The sequence below is a fragment of the Varroa jacobsoni genome, unplaced genomic scaffold (genome assembly GCF_002532875.2).
Source record: "Varroa jacobsoni isolate VJ856 unplaced genomic scaffold, vjacob_1.0 scaffold_734, whole genome shotgun sequence".
In the NCBI taxonomy this organism is placed as follows: Eukaryota; Metazoa; Arthropoda; class Arachnida; order Mesostigmata; family Varroidae; genus Varroa; species Varroa jacobsoni.
In genome coordinates this window covers 218,786-246,760 of record NW_019213636.1, presented here as the reverse complement: position 1 = coordinate 246,760, position 27,975 = coordinate 218,786, and the positions used below count along the sequence as shown (strand labels likewise).

The 27,975-nt window shown below is 40.6% G+C and overlaps 2 protein-coding genes across 7 annotated transcripts in view; both read left to right on the top strand.

Moving 5' to 3' along the window:
- The first annotated feature begins 6,572 nt into the window (after window positions 1-6,572).
- On the top strand, window positions 6,573-20,679 carry Miox (Myo-inositol oxygenase). Of its 3 annotated transcripts, none has more exons than XM_022837930.2 (7): window positions 6,573-7,027; window positions 17,401-17,521; window positions 18,194-18,301; window positions 18,507-18,678; window positions 18,955-19,090; window positions 19,661-19,833; window positions 20,077-20,679. In XM_022837930.2, the coding sequence occupies exons 1-7, from the start codon at window positions 6,960-6,962 to the stop codon at window positions 20,250-20,252; spliced, it is 954 nt and encodes a 317-aa protein (XP_022693665.1). In that variant the 5' UTR covers window positions 6,573-6,959; the 3' UTR covers window positions 20,253-20,679. The 3 variants fall into 3 exon arrangements, with proteins under 3 accessions (XP_022693665.1, XP_022693667.1, XP_022693666.1); XM_022837932.2 differs by having other exon boundaries at window positions 7,011-7,032; XM_022837931.2 differs by lacking the exon at window positions 6,573-7,027 and adding an exon at window positions 16,740-16,960.
- A 139-nt stretch (window positions 20,680-20,818) lies between these two features.
- Window positions 20,819-27,975, top strand: part of LOC111263112 (N-acetylglucosamine-6-phosphate deacetylase) — a 15,654-nt gene continuing 8,497 nt past the window's right edge. Inside the window, exons 1-2 of one of the 4 annotated variants that reach the window (XM_086969454.1) lie at window positions 20,819-21,159; window positions 22,080-22,174. The gene's annotated coding sequence lies outside the window, so the exon portion shown is untranslated. Of the gene's footprint in view, window positions 21,702-22,079; window positions 22,175-25,822; window positions 26,524-27,975 lie in introns of those variants that run through there. The other 3 variants (XM_022837928.2, XM_022837927.2, XM_022837925.2) reach the window with 3 other exon arrangements.

Sequence of the window (27,975 nt, the reverse complement as noted above, 5' to 3'; positions counted from 1 at the left end):
CCATTGCGGAGCTATTCATTCAGTTTTAGAAGGCACGTTATGTCCCTGTTCCGCAAGAGTCGCTATCCGGAATTCCCAGTGGTCATGTTAAGCGCGACAACAACCTCATGCGGACTGAGGGGATTGAGTGTGTAGGTGCTTACGGTTTAGCTTGAACGCACACATACATAGGGGTCTGTATTTCAATGCGATGATAATGAAATTAAAAAAAAATAGATATATATATATATATACATATATGTATGTACACGTGTCGTTAGGTGAGAAGTATCATATCTGTATTTACTTACAAGTTCAACGCACTCAAAAACATCCACCAATTTTTTGTTTGTTCAAAGGAAAATGGTTGTCTGGTCAGAGACCAGAGGGCTGATGCATACCACATATATTTCGACAGTTGAAGCAACCAGCAATCGTTTATGTAAATTCAAACGTGTCTTATAAGGCATTCTCACACTTAATGACAGTACGAATTTATGTGATAACTAGATATAAAATGCAAGCTGGTGAGCCGTAAGCCATCGTCATCCACGAACGGCTTATTTACAGGAAGAGAATAGCATATTGATAAAAAAAAAAACGAGCGAAATTTACTTTAAAGACCATATTCGCAAATTTGCTCTATACCTAATGAATGAAATCTTCCGTTTGAATCGAGCCTTTCTTTCTTCATCGTTATTGTACATGCTATTGTAGTGCAATAACATTAGCTCACGTGTGAAACTTACAACTTCGATCAACGTCACCTTGCCAGGACAACTTTCTCCCTGTCATCGCTTTATAATGCCGATGCTGCTTTCAGGAGGGCGCCACTGAGGTCGTTCATTCCGGTTAGCAGCGATTCTCGAGGAATGATTATTAGCACTGCTAATCGTTTCGGCGCACCATCGTCATCCATTTCTCACATCGATTCCAATGTTGTTGTTGTTGTTGTTGTCGCCACTATCGCATTTGCTGTCTGCTAAATTTGCTTTGACCCTTTTTTATGGTGCTGACCTTACGTTTAAGAACGTTTAAATTTATCGCGCGTCCCAAACCCGGCTTTAATGATATGCCGAATAATAGTCAGGCTAACGAACGGGGCGAAGTAGCCCATTCTTCAGCGTATGCTGTCGGCGGCAGGGGGAGGTGAGGCAAATCCGAAAAGAATAATAGTGGTTGAATAATGGTATGATACATGGGACACCTGTATGAAAACTGGAACTATATGGGTAATACGTGGGGGCGTATTATGTGTCTAGCTGCTGCTTCTAGAAGTTGTTGAGTATTGGTGTTGCTATCAGGACACGAAGCCATGCGGAAAGAGCCACTAGCAGTTATCAAATTTTACAGCGAATTGTTACCGTAAAGATTAGGAAACGACAGGCTTGAGAATTTATCTGTGATTCTTGTTCATAGCACTGTTCACGCTAGAAAAAAATATAAAGATGCCCATATGTACCGTACCCGACTAATGATCTATAACAAGAAGCTTGCATAAGACATATTGAAACGATCATGGCATTTGCAGCTTACTTCGGTTTGCCCGGCCCGACAGTGTTGCGGAGACGTTATACGCCCCATATTTATAAGCTAGTAAAATCAGTGAAACGATTAGACCATGAGCTCTAAGGTTATGAGGAGAATCCGATTATCGGAAGGCACGTATCGATAAGAGTTCACCGATAGGAGAGACCTAAAACGTAGGTTAGTCGTCACAACGGTTGCCAGTAGGATCGTATGAGCTTATTTTTTCAACGGGTATAGCAGATCGAGTTATTCTTACGTAATATCTTACAGTTCACATCATGTTAGCTGCGCTATAGTCAAAGAGTATTTGATCAAACTATTATTTTCGTGACGGCTATTTTTCTCTTGGCTGAATTTGTCATAAACATTTTCCTATCAAGTGCAAGTCTTATTCCATGTGTCCAGCCTATAGACACCGGCGGTTAATGCCAAAGTGTAGCTAACAGGAGCCACTTTAATGCTATCAGTGTTACCCGAACTATGAAAATGGATACCCGCTTAAATATAAACAATGATACCACCTTGATTGTATCACGCTGGGCACGCGTCCTATTAATCTTAATAATTAAATAAATCTCGTCAATTGTTTAACAGATACATTTACAAGCGGTGAATGCTTGATAATCTCGATCTGCTTTTGCTTTGCGCACAGTTGAAAAAAAGGTTTATGTGAATCAATAAAAATGAATTTGTGTTAGTTAACTTAAGCAAATATTACTGTTTATTATTTTATAGGTTTCCATTTTTAGTCCTTTCCAATGAATGCTCTTGTTAATATGAAGCGGTCGATAAATAGCTGTGCATCTATCGAGAAGATTCGAGCCGTTTGCTAAAGAAAACAATTTTTCCTTTAAAATTCCTTCATGGGGATCGCTGTCATAGGAGGAGATGACGAGTCGCGCGCCTCGATTATCGACGTTTGCCCGCACGACAGGTTGGCGCCAAGAAGGAGGTCAAGATATACTCAATCATGAATAGACAGATACAGTGGCGTCTGCTATAACAAATATGAAAGCGAGATTTGCAGGAATGGGTGTGACTTTACGTCGAATTTTCACAGAGAAACTCTTGTTTGTTTTACGGTGGATAAGTGTGTAAGGTACGAGATTTACAAGCAACCCAAGATATGATCATTGACGGAGATGGAAGGACTGCGCAGTTAGATCTAATTCGTGTCAACATCTTCGCATATTACATATGCGCAGGGTGTTAAGCAACCTTTTCAGGTACAAAAACCGCAATGGAACACAATAAAAACTACAAAAAGTGTTAGTAACTTCCTAAATTTGCTTCAGAAGTGAGTTCGTTCCTCTTTGAGCGCATTTCATCGTCTTATCTATTACGGATTGCTTAAATCTTTTGTGTCGCCATGCAACGTCATAGAGTGCAATGTCCTAGTAAATTACCATTTTTCACGAAAGTCATCTCTATCACAATGCCGCAAGTTGATTATTACGCAATTAATGCTGAGAGAATAATAAACGAAGTTCCATATAAGCGTCTGCGTTTGCTGACGTTACGCTGCGTACTTTCGATTCAATTGCGCTCTTCGCAATATCATATTGAGTTGATCAATGGCGTTGCATTCCCTATAGGGCTTCCACAGTAGACGTGCACTTTAGGACGTACGAGTCCTGTCTATGGTCGTGCTTCACACATTCACACCGCCTCACACGGACATGCATCACTTTTTTAAAAACACGCTTCAGTATTACTGTTACCTTACGTTCCGTGTTTTTGTTTTGTGTGCATCTACACAAAGTTGATCTCGACTCTACCCTCAATATTAACCTCATGCAGCGATGATGATTTGTTGCTCTCGACAACGATGACACAAACCGCTTCGCGAGAGATATCGCAAACCCGCCCGACAGTCAATGTTTCACGTTAGACGATGATATAGCAAATCCACGGATCGGTTTTCGCCAGTGACAATGGCATAAATTTACTTGCGAGATAACCTCGCTGCCGTCAAATACCGCAGCAACCCTCTCGCGTGGCGGGGTAACCGGTTGAGATCGGCAATGCTGGCTCCTGGCAGACCGGGAGAAAAAGCCCCACCAAACGAAGCAGACTTCGACGACAAGGATAAAAAAAAAAACAGAGAGACATAGGATAAACGAAAATGAACGCAATCGCTGGCCGCTTTTGTTGTTCAAGGTTCACCGAGGCTGGCCGCCAATCTGCCGCTTTGCCTGTTGTAGATGGTGCCCTATACCTGGTACTGGTTCGGGAAGCGCCGAATTACAGGCGGTATCACGTGAGACCGCGGCACGGTTACCGGGATAAGTCCGCGGTACGTTCGTGCAGTTCTAAATAACCCTGCTATAGGCAGTGGTTGGGGAAAGGAAGGCGTGAGTCAGTGTAAAGGTGAATTGGAGTTAATCGCTCACAGAGACTGTGGACAATCTCGAGGGCACCTCGAGGTCTTAGTATGGGTGGGCATTTGACACCTCGGGCCCTCGGTAGCCCAATAAAATAGAAGGTAGAAGCATATGCATTTGTGCAATAGAAGAGAAGAGTGTCAGTTATTATGAATATAGCGAACCGCACGCAGCTAAGATCCTCTTACAGTGGCAATGAGCGTGGGTAATAAGCGCAGTTGTATGTCGTATTGGCAAAACAAGCTGCAACGAGAAAAAAAAACCTTGAAATCGCGAACACCGAGAGACTGTCTAAAGCGCACATATATCGATGGGATCGTACCCAAAAGGCCATACGATTTGACTATGACACAGGCCAATTTTATCACTACTGACCATAATCGAGTCCGTTCAACGGTTGTAAAACAAACACGTCTGCCGCCTGTAATTTAGTAAACATCTGCTGCTCGGAAAAAACAAAAAAAAAATATTACCAAGCGTGTTACCTAACTATCAATGAAATATTAATAAATATTCAAGCATATCTGTAATAAGCATACGAATAGGTAGATTAAAAATGAGCGAACTCGAAGACGACGATTGTTCGTTAACAATCCCAACAATGAGCCAGGGATGTGGGAAAAAGCAACAACGATTAGCACCTGAACAGCTGTCTGAAGTACTGCTTAGGTGAGACAGTACGAAGCATAGGATACGGAACTTTGTTCGAAAGGTTTTGAATGAATAAAGAATTAAAATGCAAAACGAGCTTCTGGGATGATGAGGGCCAAATGCGATCATTTCTAGCTACTCCAATTCAAGGCCAGACAGGCTAAGCGAAAAATTTCATAGAAAATGTATTTCCAATTAGCAATAACAGCATTAGTACAAGGGTAATCCCAGTAACTGATATAAACAAAACCTCTGCTAATACTGATAAAAGCAATTTACTTTCTAGAATGAATGAAACGTACAATCCCTATATTTGAATTTCTTTTTTGTTTGCTACCTTTTTTATTTGCAGCCCCTTTTATTTCTCCTAGATTTTGAGCAGTGAAGCTGTATGTGGTGTGCTTTGGTAGCACTAGTCAAAAGGGCCGCTAGGAGTTTTGGAGTTGTTAGCAAAATTTGTGGCTCAGTTCATCCTTTCCGACTCAGCTAATTCCCTGTCGGGCTTTAGCCGATTCGGAAAAAGGCTGATAAACAATTTTAGGCTAGGTCAGAAGAATCCACGCGCAATATAGTGCGGTCAACATGACGGGACATGGCACCGGGACGCGAATAATGCACCCCCAAGTCCACTCAGTAGACGTTTGTAATATGGGATACTTTAATAGGTGGTAGTTTTAGCAATATAGAATGCATTAGCTCATAATTTCTTCAGAAAAAATAGTCTAAGTCATGGTCATGAATCTTGCCAATTTTAGTCATCCATAATCAGAGTAGTGGCGAGCGCGTCAAGGCCTGTATTCAGCCGATGTCTGGATAGATACCTCGGTGCGACCTGATATGTGCCATCATGACCTCTTTGAACACTGAACAACCTAAATAAATAACGTTTCAAGCGCTTGTCTTCTCATGGCCCGCTTTAAATTTCAAAGTTTCAGTGCTGTATGAATGTACCAATTCTTCCATTTTCATCCATGGCAAGAATTTTAGAAGTGGACCTTAAAAGTTAGTTACGCGTTCAAAACTTGGCCGGGAACTTTCATAAGCGTGCTAGTAACCTACACGTCCTGTTGGTCCAGAAATTTGTTTTTTTTTTTGTGTGTGTGTCTGTGTTTAACAAATCATGATGCCAGATCTGATCTCAGTTTCGAAATAACGATAATCTAAAAAATAGTTTTTCACTGTTCATGCAAGGTCCTAGGGTTGGCCAACGGAAAGGTAATGTATACAGGCGCAAATAAATGACCGCACACACTTTTAAGAATATCGTAACAAAGTCGATCTCTGCTGCCTAGATTATGGTCGATCGATGGTTGAATCAATAGTTCAATAGGAAATAGTTCAAGTTCTACGTCCAGGCTGCATTAATATTGTATAAGACCAATATCTGGACTGGTGACCTATTTATTTCCCATTACTGGCGATCGATTTACCCTAACCGTAAATCCATCTTTTCCGATGGTCAGCCCAACTATAAGTCTACTATTTTTTAAAAATCCTTAGTCAGGTGCTTGCAGTCACTACGATGCTGTAATCCATGTAACTCTCGTAGGAGTTTTAAACTAGAGAAGGCGTCGCTGCCAACAAGCGCGCTGGAGGCTTGTCCTGGTACACTCGTTTGCTTGAGTTAAATCTAGTTGGGTTTATAGACTCGGCTAGATTCGTACAAAACGCAACGTAGTCCCTATATTCCTTTTTAATTTTTTCTACCCGCATACACGGAGTGTCGAATTAGTACAATTAATAGAAATCAAATGAAATTTTATTGGTTTATTTAGGCTAATCTCATAGTGATTAGCTAAGTGATTTCACTTGGGATGCATTCTAGTTATGTTTCTTTATTGAGGTTCTAGACCCTTCGAGATTCTTTAACGCTGTTCTAGAACCCAAAACTGTTTACCAAGTTGAGGCCATACACCGCATGGCTCATTGGCGGAATCCTTCTTTCCATCGCCTCCTTTCCCGCGGTAGCTGGACACCTTTTTGGATCAATTTGCCGAGCGTATCCGTTCATTACGTCTCCGACAGAGCATGGATGAGGGCGTATAGTCCTCAGGCAACATAATAATGAAGCTAGGATCACGGCTGTGTATCACCGGTTATGGAAATTTCGTTTTGGGGTCATCCATCATGAAATCCTCCAGAACCGCCGTTCAATGGGATTCGGCATTGTGAGAAACAAAGCAATCCATTTTACCAGCGCTTGAGTTCGGACTCCGTCATCGGCTTTCACGACTACGTCCCTGCTTTCGAAAAAAGTGGTCGTCCAGATTTGATTAGTCTGTTCTCCAGACGGCACTGGAACTCTACAAGCTACGTCGGTGCGACTGCTCTGAGAAGGTTCTAAAGCATCCAGAGATTTACCCAATTAAAGGCAGCATGATTGTCTAGAGGATATTCAGGTCGCTGCGCAAAGCCATGGAGGAAACATTCATCGACAACGAGGTGACTTTGGCGCGCAAGATGGAGCTAATTCTAATATCTAGGTGAGGTGAGGTAACTTTCGGGCCTGCATGACAATTTATTGTTACGAACTGCATGCCGCACGCATAAAATCCGTATCCGCGTTTGCTAAAGTCCCTCAACGCTGCTATACAAGATTCGACGTAGATGTTTAGATTATCCACAAACAATGCTTCATCCGGACACTCAGCTGCCATTTCTCTGTTGTTTAAAGAACGGAGAAAATACGTTACTGGGCTTTAGTTGTACATAATTACCAAAACAGCGTAGGAATCGCACCCGCTACACGTTGAATGTTCCGCACGCATGCTGACCGAAATTATATTAGCTTTACCTTAGTGTGCGTGGCGAGTGAAAAAAATCAATCAGTAGCTTCGAGATCGAGCTCCGGGATACAAACATATTCAGTATATAACTTGAACGCCCTCTTAAAGCTTTCGACAAATTCTGTATAGCTTATTTTAATTGAGGCTTAACTCAGCGAGGTTTTTGTTGCCAGGATATTTTGAATGTATTTACATATATTCTCTGCAATTGTCCATTAGTATATCAGAGAAATCAAGCTTTTTTTTTTTCTCTAAGTTAAGTATTCTACCTAGTGGCTTCACTACAAACGGTTCCTGCCTCTTGCCTTGCGGTCAACAATTATTGGGATTTTAGGCAAGGTTTACCGCCCCTTAAAGCCCCCTTCTTTCTTCTAGAGCTTTTCTCGCTGTCTGGCGGAAGCGCACCTTAGTACCTAGACATTTATTAGCAGACAGAGGAAAACAACTTTTTTTTTTTCGTTTACGAGGGGACACCATGGAAACCCACTGAACTTCGCAATCACTCATAGAATTACGACACTTGTGTTCTTTGTCAATCTCACGCAAATCACACAAGTACCACTCAATGCACTTTTTCCTCTAAATTGATTATACTCGTTCTAGCCATTAGTTACTACTACAGGCTTTATACCATTATTTAGCACATGTTTAGTTGCAAATGTACTTGCTTATTAAATGCTGTACATAAATTTATCGTGTCACGTAAGGCCCATTAGCGTACGATTGATACAACAGTGAATAGACAGAACTTGATCGTATTCGTTTGCTGAAATTTTAGAACAGTTAGCACCTTACTCAGCGATTTTATGCTGAACCACCAATATGCATTAACCATTAGCTAAGTTGCGCAAAAAGGCTAGATAATTTGTTATCTTGTTGCCGTCGGCTGATGCATATTCGAGCGTACTGGCAACCTTATGTATCCGCTGACTGCATGACCGTCTGCCTGTTATTCTGTCGATGTTTGAAACTGCGCGCCTAGGGGGGTGACAAGCGTATCTTCTTCGATAACACAGTCTCAACACAGTTATCTGTCCTATCTGGGCATCAGCACATCTATCTCATGTTTAGATTCCCGCGGTTATCTTTTCTAATAGCCAATCACATTCTCTAGCGCAGCAAACCTCCCGCTATCAAAAAAGGCCACTACTCTTACGAAGTGTCACACAAGGACGAATGATGTTTCAAACATGACCAGCAGCCTGCAACTTGATATTCGCGCAGCCAAAAATAAAAATGAAACGTCTCGACAGGCCGGCTTAGTCGATTTTCTTGCGTCAGAGTTGCTGCAAGTGGTCAACAAAAGCGCAAACTATGTTTTCATCCGGGTGTCAACCATATTTCATATGACTTTTTCTAGTTGCACAGCAAAAAACCTATCTTTGGGGTGCCGTTAGTAAAGAAGCCAATGTATTGTACTAGTTAGGGATTATTTGCAAGGTACACTATAATTGAAGAAAATTTAAATCGAAAAATTTGCATATTCGCTTATAGGATCCTGGTAGTTAAGTTCTTGAACACATGCATGCACTATTATATCACAAATACTCTATGTACAGGGCGAGGTAAACTCTTGAGAAAATGTTTGCACAGCTGGACCGTTTTCGCTTCACATATGTTATAACAGCAACAGCAACAGCAACAACGCAAATTACTACGTTATAGGCATCTTACAAGGTAGGCAATAAAATCATTTGAATGATTACAGTAACCGTTAGTATCATAGGACTATAGAGATTGTAAATCCGACTGCCCGAAACTGCAATAGAATGTTGTCATTTAGGCTAAACAAATGAAAGATCTGCGCATGTCCCATAAATTCATTAGCAGTCTCCTATTTCTTGCCTGGGATTTTAGGAACGTTAAAATACGTACCGGTAATTTCAAATGTTCCGAATTTTCTTTTAAAATAGTTTTTTTTTTTTCGGACACAGGCTTTCGCGCAAATGCATGCGATTGACCCACCAAATATTGTCGTGCTAAGCACTTCTTGTCTCCCATCTAAAATATATATTTTTCAAGGACCGTTTAAGCACGCTTAAGCCATAAAACATAGCGAGAAAAAAAGTTTAACATCAATACTTTGACAAGTTTAACATGGCCTATTCAAACCCTTAGATGTTGTTTCAGATGACGCACTTTGAGCATGGAGCGTGCCTATGTCCAGGTTCGAATCTAGATCACCGCAAATTTTTCAGTTTGCAGTCATTATAATGGCGAGATAGTCAAACAGGCTAGAAGATGGTGCAGTGAAGCTTTGATTATTTGTCGAAGACTGCATTCCCTCAAATATTTTAGAGGCAGAAGGCAAAAAGACATATTTAGATGGCCAAACCAGAGTTAAGTACGACATTGGATAATCCATCAAATATAATCCGGCTAAAAAAGAATGCCAATTTTTATACAATAGAATGTAAAACTATCCTATATAGATTTGAAGTAAAGGGAATGGGTAACCATACCTAACCAGGCTTCATGTAAGCTGGGCGACTGACAATCGCTCGTTTCATACAGAAATTTGATGACCGGTGCTTTCTTGTGAATAAAAGTAGAAACCTTAATTGTGCTTATTTTAATATTTGAAACGTATTTAAAAAAAGAGATCGTAAAGCAAATAGATAAAGGGATTACGTGCACAAGATTCTATGCAGTTTGGTCAGTTTCGTGCTTGAAATCACGGTTCACAGTCTGATTCTGGAGTTCATCAATTTGGGGCCCTTATTCCTCTAATGGTTTGCTTTTAATCAGAACCATACGACAGTCTTATAACCCCGTCCCAGTGATGGCTTGATGGGTAGCGTACTTTCTTACTGAGCTTAAAGAGACGTGGTGGTTTGTTTGAAGCCGATCATAGACACATTTCGTTCCGTGCTAAGAACCAGCCGTCTGGCCGAACGTCTAATGGCGGTGCCGGCCGTGAAACTCGAAATACTTAGGTTCAAGTACTTAGGTATAATTGTAGCACCAAAACATAACTTTCCAATAAATGCCATTACGCAAAGTTTGTTGTATGATACATGCTTCACTAAGTCTCCAAAAACTATCTCATTTTCAATTGTTCAACTCATCTGCGTTGCCTAGTTAACTTCATCTAGTTAATTCACCCGTGGATTATATCGTCGCCAGATTTGCCCCCTAGAAAAAAAGGAAAGCTAAATTGTAACGAAGAAAACGACTTCGTTACAACACCCTTAAATACAGTCCATTTGCTAAAAGTAATTAGACTACGATTTATCTATTTTCATATTAAATACCCTATAGTCTGAGATAATATGCTTATGCACTTGTGGAAAAATTGAGTTACGGCAATTTGAATGTAGGATTTTTTAAGTATGAATTTGGCGTGAAGAACGTGCATATGGATGTCACGTTTGCCGCTTACGGGATGAACTGGTGCATAAAATACAGCCACATACGCCACTGTGAAATAACTTAATTTGTCGGGCTAACGTTTTCTTATTTAAAATTTTTTCTCCATCACCTAAAAACTAACGAAAACATAGTTTGGTGATACTTGAAAAAATAAATAAAAAAAATTATACATTGCACGATTTAAACTCGTATTTATTATTATTATTATCTTCATAATTTATTTATTTATCGCTGTGAGCGATAAATTTGTCTCTTATGACAACAGAATAATACATTCTATATGATTTCGCACTGAAATTGCATTGGTAGTATGCTCATAAGGACGCCATCCACTAGGTACTTCATATTTGTGAAGGTTAAATTAGAGACGCGACGGTTCATGCACTGAATATAGGAAACTTGCAATCGAAAAAGACGTAGAGTTGAGAAAAAAAGCTAAGTTTACGTTAAGTCTAAGTTACTTCAACTGAGGCATCTACTTTTTTCGTACTCCATTTTCGCTAATTGTAAACTTATGTCCTTTCCAACTGAACGTTAGCATTTCAGTGTTGGGTTTAGGTGGAGCAGATCTTTAGTACAAGTACCAATTACGGTTCATATGTAAATAGAAAAGTGGGCAAAAAGTCTGCGTATGGGGATGATATTCGCGGGCGCACGAATTTGAAAAAAGAACTTTTTGTCACTATTCAAGGCGGCATATGTACCATAACGGGACACAAGTCGCAGAAACTCAAAGGGTTGATAAAACATGAGGGCAAAAGGCATGAAGTACAAGAGGCGAGAATCAAAGTTCCAAATTGAAAATTTATCAATTTATATTGCGTATTATTAATTAAATGGAGAATATGGATGAATTCAAAATTAATTATACAAGCGATAGCAGAGGTATAATGGGCAACCATCGTATTTCTTACAACTGTGCAAATCAAGAGTAAAGCGTTGTATTATATACAACATATATGCTCAACAAAAATCGATGACACGTCAAGGACGTATGCTTTTAATTTAGGTACACGCGTTTTCAATCAGTTCCACGTCAATATTTTTGCAACAACATGAAAGCTTTTTTGTTTCGCCGGATCGAATCAGTGATCTGGATAAAACGGGTTCCTTTAACGCGATCTTGACATCACGACCTTTGCATGGCGACGCCAACACAGAAGCTGGACAATGGCCATTGTTTACGCGCTCACAGGCGCTGGCATAAAGTTATGATCGTTTGAAATTTGCTCCAGTCAAAATAGAGCTTGCGAGCGCAATACGTGGAAGTGGCATCCATTTTCTGTCTAGGTATACAACGGGATTTTAAATAGGGAAAACGACAGCTAATCATTGATGATATTTCTTTCGTTAAGGCAGAATCGCGGGAGGAGGGGCATATATCCTTGTTTACAAAAAGTTTTTGGTAGGTATCATGCTAAAATTTGCATGCATGATAAAAGTTAAGGATGCCTGTCCTGGTTCCAGACTCTTTCGGTCAGGGTCTATTTCAAGTAGTTTCCGTATGCTCAAAAAATAGTAGCTCCGTTTCGGTCGCGCAATTTTATTCTGTCGTGGTGTACGCCTTCCGTCAAATCCGTTTCGATGTTCCATTTGGCATGCATTTTACCAGCAAGCTCCTCGGTTCGTTACTATTTGGCATCACTGCCATAGCGAGCGGATCTGAAGTGGAAGGTGATGTATGCATAGGTTTTTCTTAGCTAGATCAATATGCCGTTTTCACACGTGGCTGTTTACCTGTAATTCTGGGTTTAAAGAAACCTTTGCCGTACAGATGCTATAGAAGTTCCCACCGTTGTCTATGAAAGTCACCGTTCTGTAATTACAATAGAGACAATCAAATCTCTATCGTCGCTGTCTTTAGAATAAATAATTTTGAGTGAGACTTCGATGCAGATTTCAATCTTACCTTTGGAGCAAATCCAATTTCATTATATTATCTGATCATAGAAGAAGTCTATTTCTCATGCATGATTTAGTGTCCTCTATCAGCCGCATTAGGTAGCGTACCTAGGCTACTACCCAACTCTCAATTTTAAGGGAATAGGTTAATTTTCGCAAACGACAATTTTTTTTAGCAATTAAGGTTATGACATTCATATTGCGAAGTTTATCCAGATCTCAGTTCAGCATCTGCTATCTCCATTATCTTTATATTCACATAAATGTGGACATAAAAGAAACTTAATCTAAAGCCTCAGTTGGATAAATTTCTGGTGGCAGATTTCAAAACTAGGGAAAAATTTTTCGGTTCGCTAAGCTTCTTTGGTAGTTAGTATTAGTACATAGCGACATTTTTGCTCGTCTATTTACATTTGGATTTATTTACGGTCGGGATATCTGTACGATAGCTCGCTATAAGTAAAACGAAAGATTTTATTATTTCTGATGACTTCCTTTTAAATAAAAGTATCAATTAATTCTTTGTTCTACTCCGATTGTTCTTACGAAGTTAGCTAAATAGCATTTTTTATCCGAATACAGATGAAATTAAGGTCTGTCATTTTACCTTTGCATTCACAGCCCTTGCGGCTCAACGCACACCGCCGAAACGTTATAATCAATTTATGAAATAAATATCCTGTTTAAAAAAAATAAGGCTTTTCAGCGTAATTACTCAGTTTACAAGTGGGATATTTATATTAAATAGTAATAAAATAAGGAACTAGTGAGATAATTCAGAACGTAGAGAGGGAACGCCCACAACCAGCACAATTTTTCTCTTAACAAACTGGAACAAACCATAATTTCTTCTATTCTGACAATATCACCGTAATACTATGAAACGGCGCAGAAATGACCATAACTAAAAATACAAAAAGTATTATAAAATTATATATACATCGATGGTTCAATGACGATTATTTTCATGAATTTTTTAGTATTTGTGGACCGGTACAGTAACTGTTGTTTAGAGCTATTTTGATGACCCATAATATAGCTGAAAATACAAAAAATATGATAGAAATTATTGACTAGTTTTCGTTTGCCTAATAATAGGAAGACTATTTTTTAGCTGCGTTTACGGCTGCAGGGTACGGTATCTTAATTGGGGCTCTGTCTTACGCCTTGTTTCTAAGATTGTAGTTAAATAAAAACAGATCTTTCAACAACGTTCTTATGTATAGCAGGAGAGTGATTCATGACGGTCATCTAGATTCAATGTATCCCTTCACCTCAATGACAATTTCGATTCGGGACCTAATTGCTTACCAATCACTTTCAGAGTATTCCTTCCTTAATTCACAGATAATTTCTTAATAGTAATCGAGCGTCAAACAACATTGGTAGGCTTAAGCTCGTTAAGATGTCCCTTATAGGGAAAACTCAATTTTAGGCTGATAGCAAACACGATTTCAAGAAATGCAAAGACCAAAAGGTTTCTGAAAAATCAACTATTAATACTTATCGGGACCACTCAACTGGCAAATCATTCGTACGAAGAATCCGAAAATGAATGGTTGTTTGTACCATTTTAATAAACTTGAGCCCTTTAAACCTAAAACCCTCTTCAAAAAAAATAAGCTTCCGGTTGGCCTCGGGTTTTTTAAATTTTGCTTATTTGAAGCTGCATGAAACTTGACAATCACGTAGACTGTCGATTTTGAGCAAAAAATTGTATCTTCGTAGAAGTTCGCTCAGCGCAAAGATATAGATTAATAGGCGATTTTCGTCCAAATTCTGATAACAGCGCATCGTCATTCGCCATGGGATATTTGTTGTTCAGTCGTAGAAAAACTAGTTCTCTTTGAGCACCAAGAACGGCAAGCAAACATCCACTTGTTACGACCGACAGACCCCCAGAGCTTGTTTCAATCATGGTGCCGTGTCCAGTATATACTTAATATCTTCACATAATGATTAACAGCCTAGGCAGTGACGTATGGTTATTAAACATAGCATCATTATTATTGCCCGATGTTTGTGTACTCATAAACCATTCTCCAATGAAATAATAAATTGTTATTTTTAGCAAAAGGTTTTATTTTGCTAGCCGTTTTTGAGCAGGACAAAATTATTCACCTTGAAAAGCTAGTAGAAACTGGCGCGTCTAGCAGTAGGCAGACGTAACTTAGCCGGATGGTGCCTGGAATCGAGTTTGCAAACATAACCATAACATTTATTCAACTACAGATATGCGCTAGCAATTTGTTCGATATGGTGACGGCGGTTCGTATCGAATGGCAGATAAAATATTTGTTGGTATGCAGATTTCACATCTGCTAGCTGGAGCCTGCAGACTGACTACGTGACGGTGGGTTACTGTCAGAATCAATAGGAAATCGTCGCGACACCAGCCGCCAACAACACGCAAAACAGTCAGCTAGCGTCAGTTAACATCGAATCGAACGACATATTGACGTATTGTTTGCCATAGCGATTTCTAAGAGATCTCTTCAGGTTCAGAAGAGATCTCTTGTGAAGGTCCGGTCGATTTGTAGCCTGGGACTGATCTTCGATATCCTCCATGACACCACGGCTGTGCTCGTGGTGGATGATGACATCGGCAGTGACAAGTGTTCCTCCACACGGGCGCCGCGCGAGAAATCCAGACGTTGTCCATACGCGGACAACAAGGCCCTCTGAAGAGATCTCTTGAAACAACGCAACACCTATAGTGGACGTAGAGCCAGGAGTGGGTAGCAACTAGCCGCCGTAGACGTCTTCGTCGCTGAAGAGATCTCTTGTTTCCTGCTCTGGCCAATGGTGGTCCCGTCACCTTGCCTAGATACAGTCTGGCTGGCTAGCTAGCCTGCTAACTTTAGCAAACGTTCCGTGACTGAAGAGATCTCTTCAGTTGGTGAGGCTAAGTGACCTCTTCACCCGAATGCGTTAGGAGTCGAGCTGGCCATTTTACAACGAAGGCGGACTCAGTTAGAGAGAGAGGTAGAGGAGAAAACAGCAAAAAGAAGGAAAGGGCAAGCCTCGCGAACTAAACGGCAAAAATGAAAATCATGATATTCAATTGGACGATATGACGCTATGGTGATGAATACTGTTTATCAATCACAGCTGCATTTGAGATAGATGTGGGGGTGTAAGTATCTGCGGTGGCGCAACGGAGGGCGCTTCTCATTGAAGATTGGAAATTGCGTTACTTATATAGAAATTATATTGGATAGAGTTTATTGGTGTCTTCTTTATTCGAGTGCGCTTGTTGTGGAGTATATGTTATTGGCAGATTAATGCAGAGACGTATTTATATCCGTTAATCAATATGAATATAAATGTTACATACTATTATAAAGCAATTAGATGTGTTTGCGTTAATAGAATTCTCCACTATTTTTTGTGTCCGTTTCTAAATTGTGATTGTCAAAAAGGAGCGTGCAGTAACAAAAAATCTGTCAGCCTCTATCCACTCTTAGTGCTTTTCTACTGTCGAAATTGGCTTTTCCCGTTCGGTAGCAGAACAGGTGCCGACATTATTGAACACGCAGCTACAATAGACGGAAATTGAGATTTTTGCTGAATTTCTGCCCAATACAGCTGAGAAAAACTCGCGATATATGCGCCCTATACCCTAACGATTGATAGGCACAATTCATTATTCGCTAATGTAACAGTTAAGCGGGCTAAAGTTGTGCCTATCTTATCTGTACGACACGGAAAAGCGTGACGATAAGCAGAATGCTCGCTACCGATATGCAGTTAATTAGTTGTTTATTTAGTTTTCCCTTTTGCGTATTTGTGTATCATTGCTTGCTGACGTCTTTTTCGTAAGGTCAATTCATTTCTTTTCGTCATCTCGTATTGTACGGAATTATGCGACTCGACATGCGTATTCATATGGTTTACTTCCCTTTGACGGGCAACGGCGCTTGATTCTTTTCACCTTGGCCGCCCACGGAGGCAGGGAATGACTGCGAGCCAACACGGTGCTTGCCCTGTGGCCGCCCATTGCTTACGCTCCTTCTCGCCCAGGGGAATTGCGTTTTTGGCTTGGCTCCCCTATTTTGTCGCTTGTCTCGAGCCGGCAGGCTACTGGATCCCAAGGAATAGCTCGCTCTTTCCACAACCCGTCGCACCTCCGGAGGGTTTGGTGAGATCCTCTCCATGTCCGTCGAGAGTGCGCGGGGCAACCTGACTATTTAGACCGCGCACAGCCGATCAGCAAATCAACAGTCGAAATAGTGAACTCGAGCTTACGACTTGTTGAGCGAAACTAGTTGACCCATAACACCTAGTGGGTTGCCGAAACCACGTGAGGTTGACAGGACATTCATAGGTTTCTTGAGCTAAGTTCTACAAACTGAGGTAAGCGCGAATATTTCGTTGAAAACATTGACGTGTTAGAGCGATTGGGTTTTGTGACTCCGGAAATACGTAGTGCGTTTTTTCGAATGAGCTATTTGGATTATACGTCTGCAGGGTCTGTAGAAATTAATTCGCTTTGCCTCTCCCTGGTAATACGTACCAGGGAGAGGCAAAGCGTACCAATACATAACCCGAAGGCGATGATTCGAACTTTCTTATGGGTCATTGCAGTAAAAGTGGTGATCACATTTGTCTAGAGCGGTAGGGTTTGGTTTGATATTAAAAAGTCAAAAAATTTAGATCGTCTAACGTCGAAATTTTTCCAGCGATCTAATTTTTAAATGCTGAAATTGAGTTGAATAAGAATGTGCTTTCTATAAGATGCGACTAATTGCCGACAATTAAACTGTAATTATTTTGTACGTTCTTCATGTTGGCAGTTTCAGTATGGGCTTCCCACAAGCCATGGAGCAGCCGCAGCTGCTGTATCATATTGATCCCTCATTGCAATACCGGCCCGATGTCAACCCGAATCAATACAGGAAATACACAATCAACACTGTAAGTTTCTCGTTCGTCGACGAGCAAAGCAATAAATTGACTTATAATACTATGATATTTCTTAGCTCTTTGCCGCTGAACGGTGTTTTTACCGAGGCGTCGCAAATGGCGTCGTTGTTGTTGAAGCAACTTTAGTGCCGTATTTTGTGACATCATTTCAATCTGATTTCTTCCCTTTACTCGTCCCGAGCCAGTGACCAAGCAACGGCCGAATGAATTTGACTTCAGACCAAAAGTATTTCGCTTTCTGTCCCCTAATATCCTGTAACTGTGCTCACACGTTGAGTCTTTGCATCATTTGCCTTTGGGGTCGATTTCTACTAATTCGACGAAGCATCAGCGCTAAAAACAATGACAATATCTAATACTCTTTAATAAAATAATTTTACTCGATAGTTTAACGAGGTCTTTCTAGCACCAAGCCTGTTTCAGACAAAACACTATTTCCAAAAAACAATATCCAGTTTGGAGAGTAGCAGTAAAAGATTAATTATCTTAGTAAGCTAAACGTTCGTTAGCAGTTCTTGATGTTCCACGGCCGGATTAGCTAGTTACGGCTACAAAATATCACTATGGGATACGTCGAATATCTCCACTTCATCCATTCGAAGTTTCGCTCTATCTACAAATCATTTCATTTTTCAAACCTTGATTTGCAATTGCTGCCTGTAGGAAGATCCGGTTCAGAAGCGAGTCTTCGAGACCTACTTGAAGATGCACACGTACCAGACGGTGGATTTTGTCATGAAAAAGCGTGAGGAATACGGCCGTTTCGATAAGGTAACTACTTTTGCGATGCGGTTTTGTTGTTGTGGCACGCACATATCCGAAAGATCACTTGGGCGTCGTGAGAACTTCTTCTGAAGAATTCGATAATAATGATCGATACTCACCCAAGCAGGTATCATTTGAGGTACATATATATATATATATGAAGGCACACAAATCTAATTTAAACACAAATCTAATTTTATCTCATCATTAGATCCGTATGCCCGTTATGAAAGCACTGGAGAAGCTGAATGATTTAATTGACGAGAGTGATCCCGACGTCGATATGCCGAACATCGTTCACGCCTTCCAGACCGCCGAAGAGATCCGCGCTAAGCATCCAGAGCAGGACTGGTTCCACCTTACCGGCCTAATTCACGACCTTGGTACATAGTATATTTTAATGCGAAATATCGCAATCTCTGTGCTTAGATATACTCAAACTGAAATTTGGGTTAATCTAAAAGTCGCCTTGCTAAACGGCCACTATGAATCTGCACTGAATTTTTCAACGAATCTACAACAGTATAATACGCTTCCCTTGGCTTAGCGTACCTGACATGTTTTCATTGCTTTCGCCGATGATTCGCTTAACGCGCAGAGTTTTGACGCTTCTCTAACACCCCCGTAACTTCATTTATCTACTTTGTGGTATTCATTAGGCAAGGTGATGGCGTTCTTCGATGAACCACAGTGGGCGGTCGTGGGGGACACATTCCCAGTCGGGTGCCAGTTTGCGAAGTCAATCGTCTACCGGGACTTTACTTTTATCCTTAACCCGGACAGCGAGAACGAGAAGTTCGTATCCATTGTATCTCTTTTGTTTCCAAAGTATAGAATCGCTGATAAAGACTAGCTAAGGTTAGTCAATAACATGCTCTTTAATCGTGCTTGCTACTTCCGTACTGTTAAGCCGATGATGGAAGACGTATCTACGTCTGATATTTGGTCGTTTTGTATCTGTCTCCAGGGCAATGACCCCGGCTAGATAAACGCTAGAGTACGTTTATTCATTTTATAAAGGCGATAGTATTGGTCTATAAGATCATATTACCATATCATATCTTTTGCCTGCTTTAGCTGAAATTTGACAAAACGGCTTACTCCGGGTAGGTGAACCGGTGATGAGGACGCCAAATAATTACCAGCAGAATCTCATTTTGTCCATTGCTAGCGAATTTCAGATGATGTATATCTGCCTTCAAAGCAACAAATGAATAGGGCACCTGTCTATCTATGACCCAAGTTACCGCTGGACTAAGATCATTCTCAATTATAAGCGTTATTAGAAGGTGACGCCTCCTAGGCGTCGCTCTATTCGACTTAGATACATCGAAATATGCCAAATCGCGAATTATTGTCTTTTAGGTACAACACCCCATTGGGCATGTACCAACGCAACTGCGGTCTGGAAAACGTTCTAATGTCGTGGGGACATGACGAGTACATGCACATGGTTCTCAGAAATCATCCCCGATGCACTCTGCCCGAAGAAGCCTTCTACGTTATCCGGTTCCACTCCTTTTACCCTTGCCACACTAGTAAGTCTATACTGTTTAGTCTTATAGTCTAGTTGATTCAACTGTGATTGAGCGATGAAAGAGTCAGCTAGGCTTATAGAAAATGTTTACCCAGAAACTGGCAAGCCAAGCCCTCGTCAAGGGAAGCTCACAGGGTTCATCATCATTGTTATGCGTTTGCGGCATCTCTCGCGGGAATGTTATCAGCGAAGAAATCCCACATTTGAATTTATCGGCTCTAATGTTACTTATTATCTCTTACAGGCGGTGACTACGACTATTTGTTGACTGACAAGGACCGTGAAATGCTCAAGTGGGTCCGTGAATTCAACAGATTTGACCTTTACACCAAAACCGATAATGTACCAAATATCGATGAGCTGATGCCATACTACCAGGGGCTCATCGATAAGTACATCCCGGGCGAGGTGGCCTTCTAAGCTGGACTCGAGGATGATATCGACGTATGTCTGTGTACACAGCTGCGTACGCCTCAAATGAACGCGAAAGGACAACACGGTGTGGGCAAGGAAACAGTACAAACTACCCGGCGAAGTAAAGCATCAGCGCTACACGACGCAGCTGGCCTAGTTTGGCCTCGGGACTCCACCTTGGACAGTCGCGTTTGCGATAATATCCGGTTGTGTTAGCCCTATCTTGCCTGATAATGTACATACAGTTAAAATAGGAACGCCACTACTGCCTGTTACACTTATCCGTTATATAGAATTTGTGTATATACAGTTATATATGGAGAAAGACACTTCTGAGCCTGTTTTAAGGCGGATGGCCTTTGATATGCCAGTAGTACGATAAGCAATGCGGGTGATTAATAAAACAAAATGCGTTTCAGTGAAAATTAGACAACCGATGAGTTTTCCCCTGTTCTATTTTCTGTTGTTTAATCAACGATACCTAGCAAGATTATCAATGGAAGACTGTTGAGTAGAATCCAATCAAACTCGAGTGTAAAATGCAGGTATCGACCAATGGCGAGTTTAGTGCTTTCATCTATATTTTTTAAGATCACTAGGTAGGCAAATATGGGAATTTCTATAGGGGATCTAGGTGATATGTTGCAGCTTTGCCTCGTACAATTATGTTGCACCTAAAAACAACTCCAATCCATTTTAATCTATGCTCTGTTACCACGAGACGGCTGTATTTCAAAGCAAACTAATTATCTGGCTAAAGCTGGCGTCTACGAGCTAAATTTCCCGCCATTGCAATTGGTTACGGGAACTATTGAATTTTTGCAAGAACAACCAAGCCAATAAAAGAACTGTGTGACAGGGTCGCATGATGTGTGATTTATATAAGACAACGATGTATTGTAATGGCCTAACGGTGAGTACAATTGGTAGGTTAAGACATAGATCACGACGAATTATTTCGAATAAGGTGCTGTTATGAATGAAGCTTTTCGACTATTTTCGTTGTTCGGCGAAGTCACATTAACTACACGTCCCGATAAGAGAATCTACTATGTCACCAGTATGCAATCGAGCCATGTTCCTTGAATATTATCGTGTCGTTTATATAGGCACAGCCGTATTGTGCAAAGTTTTTCCACACCTAATATTCGCTAAGGACCAATCGAGGACATGTGAAAAAATGCGTTCATTGGATCAGCGCCTTCTTTTCCAATGTAACCGTGATGGCTAGCATTAAAATTGAGTTGAAACGATGTTCGCAGAAGTCATTCTGAAGAAAAAAAAAAAAGATTTTTCTTCAGAATTACACATCAAAGTTTTCCTCGGAAAATTGTAAGTCTTGCAGTGAGTTTCACCTGTATAAAACACGTTGATTGAACTATCGAGGTGGTCGAAAGTATACATTGCGCTCTGGCCAAGATCTAATCGTTGCGAAGCAGGTACGCGACAGAAAAAGTAAGCTGGTGCTGGCAACTCGAAAGCGAAACGCTGCGAACAAACAACTTTGCATGCCTTCAAGATGCTTTCCTGAATAGGGCCAAACAGAATAAATGTTTTGAATGGAGATCGTTTTCTTGTATATAATCGAAAAGTACTACGCCACGAGGTACCTAACGTTTTACGTCATTGGTTTTTTATTTTGTTAACTTGCAATTAATATCTAACCTCTAATCCCTGCCAGTTATATAGTAGACTGTTTCACTTTATAATTTAGGGTGTACTGATATAAATAGAAACCTATAATCGTATCGCTATCACTCACTGCATAGGGCCCGTTTGTACAGCAACACCATCTAGATAATCGCAAGTGTAACTAGTTGTTCTGTTATGCAGGCATCGGAGGCCTGGTGAGAGCGTCGGAGTAAAGGACGACATTGAAGGCCTCAACCCGTGCAGATTTTGGAAAGCAGCGGTTCCGTGTTCCCAGGGTAAGCATACTGCTAGAGACCCTATGTTTGCTGTTTGTTGAGGTGAACTTTAGTATGGATCACTGAGGGATAAGGAATGATCGTTCATGGCTGTACTGAATGACGGAAGAGGGGATAGACGCCTATGCCACTTGCGTTTTTGACCCAGCTGTAATAGGTTTGAGCGTAAAAGCTACTCTGTGGGTTATCTGTTAGAACAAACATAAGAGCTGTAACCAGGTTCGTCAATGTATAAAACCGAACAATCTCGTTCAAAAAGTGATTTAGCTTCTAACAGCATCTCTACCATACCATTACATACAACATAAGCTTAAAAAAGGATTGTGGGTATTGTTCGAACTCCTGTTGTTAAGCGTCTTATCAGCGAAGTGAAAATAAAGCACTCCATAGAAAAACCCCTTACTCGGCTGAAGCGGTGCGTGTATGCTACTGGGGTAAAATAATGTGGTAAACGTTTTGATGTAGAGAGTTTGAGTACATCATGTAGCAATAACCCAACAGCAGTTAGGCTCTGTATTCTACGATAGCTGACATTTGTAGATGCGTTTATCGGTCAAAAAAAATTCCCACTGTCAAACTGCATGCGAAAATGGCAGAGTTTAGTTGTTTCCAGCTACGAAAGAACACTACCAGAACAAAATGTCGCATCGGGAAAATCTTATTTGTCCGAATCATCCGCGCTGGTTCTTTACAAATTTAGTAACAAGATTAACGTGTTTCTGTTTTCCAATTGAAGTTCTTTTACACAATAAACCGCTTTATTTCAATATATTACCGTAATTATTAGTACACGGCTGTACAAATGTACGGATGAGATAAGTTTTATTCTTCAGTGAACGCAACACGGCCTTAGAATGGGGACTGTTGTCCCGGAATTGTTCCTTTGTCAAACGGAAAACGATGGCGAAAAAATCATCCGCAAAAATGCCCCCGAAAGTCTTTAATTGACTTTAACTGCTACGTTCATATTTTCTAGCTGAGCGCGATTTGAACTGAGTGCGTCGACACGAGCGTGGACTCGCTTTGTCCTGGCCCCATTGGTAATCGACTGTCCGACAACCGGTTTCAGTGTCCAATCCTTGTTTGTTCTCATACGGAACCTATATCACTAAATCATGTGATGGCACGATTGATGAGTTCAGATGTAATTAGCTCTGCAAAAAACTTATCTGATAAAAACTTATTGGTTTAACATAAGATTGACATGGTGCGTTTAACGTTATTTTGTCCCGCGGCCTTCAACTTACACTTCGACCTACTGCTCTGTAGAGCAATGACGGAGCCTCAAGGTGATTACGAGCCAGCTGGTTATTTGTGGTCCATTAAAGAGATTTGTTTCTAACTCTCGATTATATATATATTTAAACTTAAAGCATTCAAGCTATAATAAAGTGTTAGGTCTTGGTAGTCTTGTATGTTTGATAATACCTTTATCATGTAGGAATCGTTCACGGCGGCTTCATCAAGGCTATCCTCAGAGCACACGGTAATGGAACGAAATACGCTTTCTGTAAAGTTAACAAAGTGAGTATTTAGCAGTGAAGGTGTTCCTGACACGTAACTCACTTTTAGATGAAACCAACCACTTTTTCTTATTCTGGATTCACTGCGGGAAAAGGTACCGCTTTCCCAGTCAGCTGTTAGGTAGTCTAAGGTCAGCCCCTATTCTCGCTAATGAACTCGTCTTCTTAATGTCTATAATTTTTTTGATTTAGATGGCCGTTCTCACGATTTTGCCTGGCTCTGGAATGAAGGATTATTTGACTTGAAAATTTTTAACTTATTTTACGCCTCCTTTTGAGCCTGCCAACGCCGCCTTCCCGATCTTACAGCTACGTTCAGGTTACCCGAGCTTAGCTAGAGTGCAAACTTCTAGTTACATTATGAAACAATCGGATCATTAGTGAATCAGAATGAAAAAAGCATGAGTTTTTATATGGATGAATGTCACATGTCTTCGATGTATCGTTTACGTGATATGGTGTAAAAATCGGCTGGTTCTATAAAACCTAAAACCCGTATCCTATATTATAAAAACATATGTATACATATATACTTGTTTATCGATAATAACGTTGTCGGAGAGTAAACGAATCTGGTCGGGTAACGCACCGCAACAGCGCGAGCAGTCTAAAAGACAATTAGTAGTTCGATGAAAACGTTTATTTTATGGCAGCAAAATTGTCAAACCAAGCTATAGGAAGAACGAAGAGGATTCTAAGAAAAAAAAAAACTAGAAAGTATTAATAGGGGAAAAATCTCAGTAAAGCACAAAGTAAAATAACGACATACGGGATGATAATAATAGGTAAGAATACAACGATCATCGGTGTCATGCGATATTATATATATATACTATTATAAATCGGCTAATGTTAGAGCATTCAGAGCATATTAGTTAAGAGAAGAGAATATGTGCTCATTGATGTACACGTTAGAATTCGACACCTCGAGAGCTCATCGGTTGAGTTCTCGAGGTGCATAATCTTTAGAAATTTGCGCCTGTATCATTAAGGTCGTGTACTTGCAACAATACACATAGAATCAGTCACAATGGTTCGTTCGATTGATACTCAACAGGTATGACGATGTAAGTAAAAGATTTTAAATTGCTGTTATTGACATCGTTCTATATCAGCATATGCACAAACATATGTATGTATGTATGTATGGAAGTACGTGTAGAAAAAAATAGTCGTACAACAGTAAAATTTAGGGCTCAGTTAGTACATCAACCTGATGCTTTCCATATATAAGTTGTCAGATTTGAGTTCATTTTGTACCAGCAAAATGGGCAAACTAAAGAAACATCTGCCACATTGAATGTGTGCCGGAATATGATAAGATCTAGGTATGAAACGAGGGGGGGGTCGATGTAGGCAAGCGATTTTCAATAGTCAACAATTTTCTACAGCATCTTGCAATAGTTTGCGGACGTTTGTGTAGCCAGCTTTTGTGCGAAACCTCTAAGCTATCACGAGAACTAGACAATTCGAAGTAGTAAATTAAATCTTCTTAATAATTCTTAATCTTATTTTTTGCTTCTGTCAGTGACGCAATTAACATTGTAGCAGTCAAGTAAGCCTTTATATGGCTACTGTGTACGAGCAGTGTTGAATGAATTTCTATAACGGATACTTTATCATGCAAAAACACAATGAATATTGCATTCGCCGTTAAATGCTTGGGCTTTTTTTAAACCGCTGTCCAGTATTGCATCAGATAATCCCTAATGTATTGGGCCCGTTCTGAAAGGAGGTGTCTTTCACCAAAGAGGCTATACAGTGACCAGCCAAAGAGAAGTGTCAGTAGTATAAAAGTGCACTTATGATTTTTAGCTTGAATTTTCAGAGTCTGTCCTAGCTAATTCTTTTCAGCTAGTCATTGAGCTTTTTTTATTTGTATAGTCTCACTGTTAAAGCACCGATGCCAGCGCGTTAGCTCGTGAGACGATTTTGATCAGTCTCGTTTAACCTGCGCACTTCAGTACTACGCCATTGGACGATCGTATGTAACGCCTTGTTGCCCCCTGTGTGACCACATAGTGACCTTTATTAAACAAATCCCTTTCCTATTTGCTTAGCCTGGTAAGATTAGCAGGATCGTTACGAACTCCACTACTACAGTTAGCAGACATTAGTGCCACAGTCCCCGCTAGCCAAACGGGCTTGTTGTGTAAACGGAAATCCCTTAATAGACGTTATTTTATCGTGTCGGTTGCTGCTTGCACGGGTCCGTATGCCACATAGAAATGTCAAGCCGCTCCCAGTGACGGTATATGCCACTTTCGATAGGTGTGCCAGTGTCTGCCCACAGCGGTCTCCGGAGGTAAATGAACTAAAGTGTGCCCAAGTACAATAGCTAACTGATCCTCACAATCGACTTACAAACATCGCCTAATATTCTTTCGGAAAGAGTAGCCGGCAAGCGATTTTATTCCAACCGGTGGACCTTCTAAGCTATAGTGCACAATGCACAGATAGTGTATCGGCAAGGATACCAATATGTCAAGCCAGAACTATCAGCAACGACGAAAGAGAGAGATCGACTCTCGAACATAGAGAACGGCTGTCAATTACAATCGTGACAAAACGATGGAAAAACATCACTTGAAACAGAGGAAAGCAACGATCGGCAGCACATCACCCCCTAAAAAAACGTGAACGAAAGGCTCCTGGACGCGTCTGCCATGGCAAGGTCACCGTCGGTTCGACTATTCTGAACGTATTAGTTACACATGGTGCGCGATAGTGGTGTGTGTTCTCAGACTAGACAACGATTGGGGACTAGTAACTAGCGCATAAAGGGAGTGGAACGAGATCTTTTTTCGTCCTCGAGAAATCCCTCAGGTAGGTTAAGAACCGTGCTCAGCCGCAACAGGTCATGCTAGGCGTGTCGCCGATACGTCTTGTGTTGAGCGACTGTTATTCCGAAATAAGCCTTACGAAAGCGTAGATGCTCGGTGTGACCGCACACCGCTTCAGTATAGAGAAAATCATCATATAAGGTAACATCATATAAGGTAATTGATTTATTTACATCGTGGCAGAAATAGGTCTTGCGTAATTGTCGATACGTTTACACAGATGGCAAAATTGGCGAATAGTGAAACGCTAGCAAAAATTCGTATGTTAGATGGGTAGATTGTATGAAGACGTTTCGACACCTTTGCTATTTCCTTGTCTCGGCAAAATACTATAAGCTCATTCGTACACGATCCAGGTGGTAGCCAGCTGTTCACTGGCCTCCCTAACCTGACGAGCAGAATAGGCTAAACAGGCTAGTGCAATAACAAAGGTCGCGGTCGTTACACCGTTCCTAAACAGGATTTTACATGGTAAGCTGCCGTTTCAAATTGAAAAAGGTTGCCATTTGAGCTGAACCCGGTGAGCATAAAGCGATTACTATTGCTCCCTGTGAACTTGCAAGGCTATATCAGTGATAATTTTTTACTCTTCACACATATAAATACGGTAATAATTCGATTTTGTAAAAAGCTGGACTACATTTGAGCTATTCTAGGCTACCATACCAGAACCAGAAGGTCGCAGAACAAAGGAATGCGTTACAAAAACCGATAGCGTCTTAAATTAGAGATAGCTATAATTTGTTTCAAAACTGTTTGTGGAGCAAAAAAAAAAACTATTTACACTTACATCTTACTCGCTAGAACGATTTGCAACGATTCAGAACCTAGCTGATCCTGTCGCAAGTTGTGTTAACGCGATCAAAACAATTAGTACTTGCTAACAGTGACTTACTGACAGGCCGGTCACCACAGGGATTTCCTGATCTCTTTGTTTACGTGCTTCGTGCTGTTCATCCTCTGGAATAATGATGGTTTAATAAATTCTAGAGACAAAACAGAAAAGACGGATTTTTGCTTTATTATAATTCTTCTATCTTGACATTATTCGCATCCTGTAAATTCATGTATATGCGAACCCAAGTCCCGGCGCAAGCGTTTATGCTCGAAACATACACAGACACACACACACACACACAGACACACACACACACACACAGACACAGACACAGACACACACACACACACACACTGGGTGATACTTGTAAACTGTCCAGATTTTCATTAAAACTAACAGTATCTTAGCTGATGCCTTTATTTCAATGCTAGCAGATGTCAGTCGATATATATTTCAACACAAAGTTCTGTAAGAGTCAATGATTAGTTATCAATCGGTTGGTCTAGTTATTCTCATTAGTAAAATATATATAAGTTAATTCCATACGAGAGGATGCCAGATACCTTTTTTACCTTTATGATCATCGTGACTGCATAC